The sequence below is a fragment of the Triticum urartu genome, chromosome 1A (genome assembly GCF_056163025.1).
Source record: "Triticum urartu cultivar PI428250 chromosome 1A, HENAU_Tu73, whole genome shotgun sequence".
NCBI classification, from domain to species: Eukaryota; Viridiplantae; Streptophyta; class Magnoliopsida; order Poales; family Poaceae; genus Triticum; species Triticum urartu.
Genome location: NC_141873.1, coordinates 575,572,340 through 575,582,037, shown reverse-complemented (window position 1 = coordinate 575,582,037; position 9,698 = coordinate 575,572,340). Strand labels below are relative to the sequence as shown.

Here is a 9,698-nt window from a genome sequence, read left to right as displayed (position 1 = left end):
TAGTATGTATGATACTAGCTATGATACTACAATTATGGGCAACCTTACAAGCACAAAGTTGGATTAGCAAAGACGTATGTGCTGCCTCCAACCGAGTTGGCAACACCAACAACACATGGGAGGTCAGACCATTGCAAGACTAGCAGCCATTATTACACCAGACACCAGTGCAGAAAATGCTACTAAATAATAAAAATATATTTGAACATGTTTATTTGATATTAAAAAAGGTCAGCGTGTATTTATAAAATATTCATCGTATATTACAAAAACATCATCATGTATATGAAAATAAAGCATCATATATTTCAGTGTATAGTTTTAAAATGTTTGGTACATATTTAAAAAGGTTTAGCATGTATTACAAAAATGTTCATTTAAAATTAAAAATGTTCACAGTATATTAAAAAAATTATCACCGTATGTTGAGATTTTTTTTATTATATAGGGAACTTTAAAAAAGGAGAAATGGAAAAGAATGGAAATCAGAAAAAAAGGAATCGGAAAAAGATAGAAAAAAGAAAAGTAAAGTAAAAGCTACCTAACCAGAATAAACCGGAAAATAGAAGATACAAGATAAAAAGTACATTCCCAAATATACGATGAATATTTTAAAAAAGTTGAGGGCATCAACTATTAGAATATTCAATATGTTTCACGAGGGGACAGGAAAATCATTCAGATGAAATCTCCTTCCATCTTGCTATACCCCCCATGCTCGCGCTGGCCGCCGCATCGGTGTGTGCTGGCCGACGTGCTCCGGCCTTTTTCACTGTTTTGACTTTCTCAGCAAATCTTAACACAAAATAAACTCCTTCAAAAACAATTTCACAATTTGACTTTTTTAATAACGCCACAAGCCGCAGCGTTTCCTCTCTTTTTAAAAACGCCGACCTATCTAGCGTTGCACCCCTACATAAATAAGTGGCAAATGTAAAAAGCTACTTGCAACGCCACCAACATTGGCATTTCGTAGTTGGGCACCAACGCCACACACTTTGGCATTTCCAGGAACGCGAGACACTTAAGCGTTTCTGCACTCCCACGTAGCGCCTCGACCAGGCCAGCAACGCGAGCTAGTTTGGCGTTTCATATAGTGCAGCAACGTCACGACTCGTGGCGTTTCTGAAAAGGGTCAGATCCTGAAATAGTTTTGTACAAAGTTCATTTTGTGTTAAGATTTGCTGAGAAAGTCAAAACAGTGAAAAAGGCCACGTGCTCCCATGCCCACGCAGCCGTGCAACTGCAGCCGCATGCAGCCACAGCTGGGTGCGGGCATGCTTCAGCCTTGCGGGGTGCCACTCGCTGCTGGCCGCCGCGTGCTACACATAAGGTACTCGGGGTGAAATGCTTGAAAAGATAATTTAAGAGGTGTAGTTATTTGGCCCAAAATATATAAGGAGTCAAAATGGACCGTGCGTGTCCGTGGGCCTTTGAGGGGCCAAATTAGTGATGTCCAGCTGTAGATGCTTCTAGGGCATCTCCAACGGAACCCGCAAAAAACCTCTCGTATTTGTTCACGGACAGAGGTGACCAGTCTACGGGCACGGATGTGAAGCTCTACATCCAACGCTAGTCACATATATTTTCACAACAACTCAAATCAACTGGATGAAATTTATGCAAACACGGTGAATTTTGATATAAAGACGGCGGATTTTGATTGAAAGTAGGATAATTTGTACATAAAACATGATGGTATTTCGCCCCATAAACTAAAAACCTAAAACTAAAACCCTAAACTATCATGTACTTCACAGTGACCTCGTAGCCATTGCCGGCCTGGCCGGCTGCTCCTCCTCGTCTGTCATCGTCGCCTGACCTGTCATTGGAGTCGTCGTCGTCAGGCTTGGGGCGACGGAAGGTGGTGGCGCCGCGGCAGGGCTTTCCGACGGCCGTGTGACGCTCGGGGATGATCCTCTCCACCTTCTCTTGCGCAGTGTGGCCGCAGCCACCGAGGATGTGGGCCGAGGGAGAGGGCGGCGGTTATCGGAGGAGGCGTCGGTATCGGCAACGGACAATTCCTCGCCATAACTGGCCATCTTCCCACCGACGCGGCGGAACGGCGCTTGGCTGTCTCCGACGTCGTCACAGAGTGGTCTAGGGCGCAGGCGTACGCCAGGTCTGGGTCTGCCGTGATGTGTGGTGGCGGAACGTTGGAGTCCATGAACTGGGATCGATGCGCGGGACGTCGGATTCCCGCCGGCGCTCCTCCCGGTCGGCGTATTCCTACACCGTCATGGCGCTCCGGGACGATGACGACAACGAGGAGCCCCCATGGAGGTAGTGCAGAATGCGCCCGCTTGACATGGGCAGTGGGGTGGCGAGCAGCGCTCGTCCTCGACGACATGGCGAGGCGGCGGCGAGCGGCGCTCCACCTTCCCGGCACATCGAGGCGGCGGCGAGAGCCTCTCTTCGTTCATGGCGCGCCGGGGCGGCGGGGAGAGCTGCTCTTCCTTGACACGGCATCCAATTGGGACGCCACTGCTGCGCGGTGGGGGAGAGCATGGAGGGGATGCCGGCTCCGGCTTCACAGGGAGGAGCACCCCCGATGGCGGAGCCGGGCCATTGGCGTGGACGATGGAGCAACGGAGCATCAGCTCCATCTGCTCCTCGAACTCTGCATTGGTGCCGGCGCATACCCGGCCCGACACTGCTAGAGCGGACTGCGACGGCGGCGGCTGCGGGTCCTCCTCGTGAGATGATGATCTCTGCCTGTGTTGAGTCACCTCCACCTGATGAGGACAACGACCCTGCAGTCCGAGAGCGGCGTCTCCACGAGCCGTCAGATCCCACCCCAGAACCGCCTGCCGGCACCGACGCCAAGGACTTGCCCATCGTCGGAGATGTGGAAGGGGGTGCGGCTAGGAGGAGGAGGAGGTGGAAGGAGGAGGATGCGATATGGACAGTGCCAGAGTGTGACTTAAATACCTGCGGCCAAGCCATGCGAAGGGCCGGTCAGCCGCTTCAATGTGGCGCAGCAGCCAGAGTTGGTTCCTCGGGAATCTGCATCCGCATTGAAGCGGCGACTACCGAGATGTCGCGTCGGTCAGCGCCGCCCTCCTTCCCTCCGGTCACATCCCGACATCAATATTGGCGTTCGCGTGCTCTGGGCCGGCATGAATGCAGCGCGGTTAGCGGCGCGTGCATCGGAATAAAAGTGCAAGAGGGGCGGCTGACGGGTTTTGATGGGCCAGGGCGGTCAAAAGCGGGCTTGGGAGCGGTCCGGACTCCCGCAAACCTCCCCCACTTTTGTCTTCGGTTTGCAGGAAAATCGCGTCCGTACCGTTCCGCTGACTGATGCAGGTCGGCGTTGGATGGCTTCGACGGTCCAGACAGCGCGGTCCAGACGGTTGCGGGAGATTCACGGGTCCGCCTTGAAGATGCCCTTACACAAGCATATGTAAATGCAAATCAACTAACAACCATGGACGTACATCACTTACATACTTAGGACTATAATAGCACATGTGCCCATGTGTTGCAACAGAAAAAATGATGTTTTGTTCAAGCATCATGTCTCGTAGCACCAGATTCACTACGAAGAACATGCTGCAATGCAACATCCTTTTACAAAGTGAACATAAAAAATAGGATGCAATTTATCTGTGTCCATATTTTCTTTGCGGCATAATCTCCCACTGATTCCATTTAACTATAATCCTTCCTTTAATTACCATGACGCCCTCACCCCTTTTAGTCGAGAATCAAATCCTTTTTTTATTTAGTAGCCCCACCACAATGAAGCCTATGGATTCTTTCTTTTAATTATCCTATCTTTTTACCTCAAATCCTTCCTTTAATTAGCCCCATTTATTTGGATATACTATTTGTTAAGCCCACAATCATTCTTTTAATTATTTCATCGGTTTACCCACAATCCTTTCTTTAATTAGCCACATCCATTTAAATATCCCATTTAAGCCCACAATTCTTCCTTTAGTTAGCTCACTTGCTTAATTAGCTCATCCTAAACATGAGGCTGCTCTCCTTTGTTTTAACAGTCTGTTGGTTGATTCCTGAGGCCACTTCCCGCTTGTATATTTACTGGTGGGAACCATTCTAAAAGAGCGAGGTGGGATTAGTAAACGTGAAAGATGTATAACTCGTTGGTTGTTACATCAAAGAGCCAGACAGGAGGTGCCGCGTCTATTCCCATAATGTTGATTTATTTTGACATAATTATTTTTCACGGTTTCTATGAAAGCTTATAGAAGGACCATCAACGTACAAGTACCTGGCCCAAATGGCTTACCCTGTACGAGTGAACTGTAACGAAACTTTAGTGCTCATACCAAACGAAAATCTTCACCTAAAAAAACCAAACGAAAATCGATGAAAAGGACCAAACCAAACCAAACCAAACCAAACCAAGAATACCTAATCCCTTTAATAGTAGGTGTAGAGTATAGATATAGATATACATTAGCTTGTGTGGAAAAGCTAAATCCATGACGAACTTGATGGTGGGAAAAGGTTACTACACAAGCATTGCAAGTTTGAATATGCACCATCTCCGGGTCCTAACAAAATTTGTGTAGAAAAAGCCAGCAGCACGCCGGAATTGAATCAAGCTTTGAAACAGGAGCGACTGCTTTTATCTCCACACGAGGAAATGTATAGTACAAAATTATAATATTTTTTCCGGCGCATGCAAGCAATTCCTGCGCCAGCTAATTCGATGCCGCTTCGTACATGCAGGACCAGCCCCATACGTACGAATGTTTTAGGTGTCTGCATGCATTTTTCTCCTTCTTTCCCTAACCACCGGTCCTTTTTCTTCGCATATGTACGACATATATGGTAGGGAGTCAGACAAGAGCGAGACATCATGCCGTGAATGACCCGGAGGACTCCATCCACCGAGACTTTTAGTCATCGTGCCCGCTTATACAAGTGGAACATTCTATTCCTACTGATCATCGAGAGCACACAGAGGTGAGTGACATATAAAGCGGTTCATGCATGTGAGAGACCAGTGGGATAATGTACATACTGTGTAAGATATTAGAACTCTAATATTCCGGCGTATTTATCTGACTCTAGTATGGGTATGTATAGAGTAGAATGTGGGTCAGACATAAAGTACGAGACAACTCATACATCATTTAAATATATTCTATCTCTAACCTTTATATCTAGCTTAAACAGAACTATACTTCTAACATTCCCCCTCGGTCGTAGACTTTTACCAGGAGTAATGCGGACGGTTGTGACTGAATTTAAAGCCTCGCGCTTTATTCAGATTTTAGTTCATCTTTCTCCAAGCAAAACATCATGTATTTTTGGAGTCAAGTTCGCGGCAGAAGGTGTCTATCGGTCTATATCTTCAACTATGTAAGTAACTAAGTGTTTTGATTTCTGGAACGAAACCTGATCCGTCTCTTATCCAGGTAGGCAAGCAGGGGCGGAGCCAGGGGGACGAGCAGGGGCCTCCCCCCCCCCCCCCCCCCCCCCCCCCAACGATCGAAATAGTAGCAGCGATGAGTAATTAACAACGAGATTAGATCAATATATGTACTCGGCCCCCCCTATACTCGAATCCTGGCTCCGCCACTGGTAGCAAGTAATATTTGTAAAGGACTATATATACATAATTAAGTTAGAACGTATGAGGCAGTCTGCAACAAGAAAGAATTTGTAGATTCTTTTTCTAGAGAAAATTTTGTAGAGTTAGATCCGAGCCATACGGTCCAGATAGTAACTGTATGGTAGTCAGAACTAATAGAAGCCCACCAAAAGCCTACTATCCGGTGAGCCTAAAGCCCAAATGAGGAGATGGAATTAGGGCTCTTTGCTTGTAAGCAAAGCTATGTTTTAATTGAAAGAAAAACCTCGACTCTCATTGTGTACGTCGTTTCCACCTGCTTCGAATCGGAGGCTATGATGAAGTTACGGAGCAACGAACACCTATACTGATAGGTTAGCAAGTTCTCACATTCCTTGGATCAAGGGCGGCACGTTTGGTTCTCCGAACCCCATGATCCCTTCTGTATCCCAGTTTATGTAGACTTTGAGTAATAAAGTTTGGTTTCATCCCTCAAAGAAAAATCTAAGCAAAGATATGTTTAATTGAAAGGAGATGTAAGTAAAGTTATGTTTTAATTAAAATAAAATGTAAGCAAAGCTAAGTCTGAGAGAGCGCCGTGAGCGGTAACCTTGGTTTTGAGCGATATGTGGAAAGCATGTCACGGTCACACATAAAAAATGATTTTGCAAATAGTGCGCTGTCTTCAAACTTTGAAAACCTCCCTTCCAAAGTTGCAAGTTGCAACACACTAAGCCATCCATTTTATTGATACACCTTTGGTGAAATGTCCTTCCAATTTTCAGGTCTGTGTAGTTACTTGAGACGAGAATAGAGTTAAGAAATGTAACTGAGATTTTTCTACTTCTGAAGAAAAAAGTATAACCACTAAATTTACAAACTCAACCGTTAAGCCCGACAATTATATCACTATCATCGCAATGTAAATTGCTCACGGATACCACTCCTAATCTTCAACTATGTGCAGCAAGTTCACAAAGAAGAAAAAGAATGAAGAAAAAACGCAGAGAACTCTGTACAAGTACTACTAATCAACATAAGCTAGCCGTGCGTACATGCACCATGTCGTGCATGGACCTCCTAACACTTTGCTCTTCCGTGCTCGTGTGCCACAGGAGACTCGCCGACACTGCCACTCGTCTTGTAGCTGGAGCCGGAACTGGAACTGAAATTTGGGATGGAAAGAACAAGCTCCTTGACATCAGAGCTCGATGACCGAAGGTGTGCGAGGATCTTGCTAAACTTGGGCCTTCGTCGTGTGATGGCTATGGATACATCGTTGGGGAAGAGGTCCTTCCGCACGAAGGCGTGGTACATGGTGGTGGCTAGCACGCCGGTGACCGTGACAACGGCAATCCCTGACAACCCGATCGCTAGTGCCCGTGTCAGCACGTTGTCTACCTCAGATGCATATAACACCGTCGCCAAGGCCACACTCGTCATCGGGAATGTGTACGCCCACCATGCCAGTGAGAACTTGAAGCCCCTAAAGAGGTTGATGCGCACCACCAGAGACACGTAGAGGAATAGCGAGACGAAGTAAAGGAGCTTGGAACCATCGTTGAACTCTCCACAGATCCTCGTCCATGCCATGGAAGCAACGCTAGGTGCGGCGACGAAAAGGAAGAACACTGGGTGGAGCTCCTTGGGGAGTTGCGCGTTGGTGGGGAGCCGCTGATAGAGAGTGACGAATAGCACGACATAGTGGGCCAACCCGACGGCAAAGAAGAAGATGGGCAGCTCCCGCAGGCCCATCCTAGCACCGAGAAGCGCGCCGACAAAGTTGCCGACGATCGCGAGGTGATTGGATGGGTTGGCTACCTTAGAGAGGCGCCGCTCACCACTAGACATCCACTGGCCATAGATCTTGAGGTCGAGGCACAGGATGGGCGCCATGAGCAAGTACCAGACAGCGTGGTGGATCTCCCACACCGGATGCGGCACACCCTTGACAAGAAAAAGGCAGGCAATCCATGGCGCAAAGAAGAAGTTGACGCGCACGGGGTGGTGGAACTCGCGGCGGATGGCCTCGAAGTAGAAAACGACTTTTAGAAGGTAGGTGATGGAGACGACGACCATGAGGGCGACGGAGATCCACCAGAGGACGTGGTTGGTAGCAGGGTGCACGTGAAGAAACTTGGTGGAGGGCTCCGACTCAAGGGTCTTCCAGAGCATGGCCTGGCTGCTCACGCCAAGGCACATCCCAAAGGCGCTGATGGGGAATCGGAGCAGGAACGGCCATGTCTCGTCCTTAGGCAACACGGCCACCTCTGTCGACTGCAAGTTCACAAGGTTATTAGACACAAAGAAGTTTTATTAAGGAGTGGTAAACTTTTTGCTGGAATGCTACGCGGTGACGTGGTACGTACCCGAAGTGTCTCGAGCTCGGGTCCTTCGAGCGCGGCGAAATAGCGGTCGGCGGTGGGCACTTCATCGTCCTCGTCGGTGTCCTCCTCTGAGATCTTTGATGCCGCACCTTTTTCCACGTCGGTGTTCTGTGGCACCCCACGGAGGCTGGAGAGCTGTCGTTCAAGGCGGCCAGAGAACGTCTTGAATTGGTCAAACCGCCGGTCTCGCTCCCGCATGCTGTCGCTCCGCAGCACCGCCGGCACCTCGCCGCCGACTCTAACAACCAAGGACGGCTGCGAGTGGTGCCGGGCCTGCTTCAGCAGCTGCGGCACTGCCGGGTGGTGAACCCGCTCGACCATCGACACGCTCGGTGGCACGGCCGGGTGGTGAACCCGCTCGACCTTCGACTCGCTCAGCGGCACCGCAGGGGCGCCCACGTTGTCGCGGACGGACGGCGGCATGCCGATCTGCGCGAGGTGGAGTCCCGACGGGGAACCCGGCACGCTGAACGAGACAGAGCTCGGCGTCTCAGCGTAAGCAGCCGCGGCCGCTTTCTTGGTGGTCCTGCCGCCGGAAACGACGGCATCCGCAGCCTCCATCGAAGAAACGCCGGCGGCCTGCGACGGGACACGCAGGAGAAGCGGTTCGGGGGACGGAGCACACCCCGGCTGGCCGTCCAGTACCCCCGCCATCTGGATGCTGACCTCGGTTGTCGCCATGGCAACAACTCTCTCTTTCTTCGTCTCCACCGCCGAAGCCAGCAAAGCTCCGAAGACGCGTGCGAGATGGTGGTGAATGGCGAGTGAATGTATATGCATCGCATCGTGGGCGTGGCCAGCTTATTTATAGACATATGGCCCGAGTGGAGGACGCACGCGCGGCTAGCCAGCTGATGGATCGACCAACCGACCGACCGGTGCTAGTGGCGCGCCGGCGGGCGGGGCGGTCAGGTCAGCGACGCTGGCACGGGGTGGGATGAGGCACGCACGTGGAGGAGAACACAGGAAGGTTCCACGTATCACCGCACAGGCCGCACCGCACCTCCAAAAGGCCATCGCTACCAGCAGTCGACTCTCTGCAGCCAGCGGTCGCGCCGGATTCCTCCACGCCTCTTGCCCGTGTCTTCGTCACGTCCCCGGCGGTCGATGGATCGAAGGGGACGAAATTCTTGTGCATGCATGCACACGGCCTCGACTTGGACATATTGTGTGAATTGTGATGGAGAGCTCAACCGAGCATGTCTCATGCATGTGTTGGTGGGTAGTAATAATTGCAAAAATGCTACACTTACGTAATATCCTACGTGTTGTTACGTAACTTAACTAACTACTAATCCCTCTGCCCCCTGATTTCAGCTGGGTGGGTCCCCTCCCCTAATCTCCTCTAACAGAAAAAAGCCACCTAAGCTATTAGGTTAGTTTGCGTATGATTGTTACGTAGGTGTAGCATTGCTCGTAATAATAGTGCTCCCTCAGTTCGAAAATGCCTTTTGGAGCTCGGCCTCCATGGAGGCCGGTTTTTTAAAAACACAAAATTCATGGAAATTCATATTTTTACAATTCAAAAAAATCTGAAAAAAATTATAGATATACATGGAGGCATAACACACATGTGTGTAAATTTTTAGAACGAAATACATTGAAATGAAGGCTGTGCAAAAAAGACAAATCTGAGGCTTTTTAACACATGTTACTATTTATTCTCAAAGTCCCGAAATTTGTCTTTTTTGTATAGGTCGCATTTCAAAGTATTTCATCTTGAATTTTTACACACACATACATTTCATCCGTGTATAGTTGCA

General features: G+C 49.2%; 1 protein-coding gene across 1 annotated transcript; it reads right to left on the bottom strand.

Annotated features, from left to right (window-relative positions):
- Positions 1–5,629: 5,629 nt before the first annotated feature.
- On the bottom strand, positions 5,630–8,694 carry LOC125527870 (S-type anion channel SLAH2). Its single transcript, XM_048692376.2, has 2 exons — positions 7,918–8,694; positions 5,630–7,825 (listed from the first exon to the last, which is right to left on the bottom strand). The coding sequence occupies exons 1-2, from the start codon at positions 8,614–8,616 to the stop codon at positions 6,629–6,631; spliced, it is 1,896 nt and encodes a 631-aa protein (XP_048548333.2). The 5' UTR covers positions 8,617–8,694; the 3' UTR covers positions 5,630–6,628.
- Positions 8,695–9,698: the final 1,004 nt, after the last annotated feature.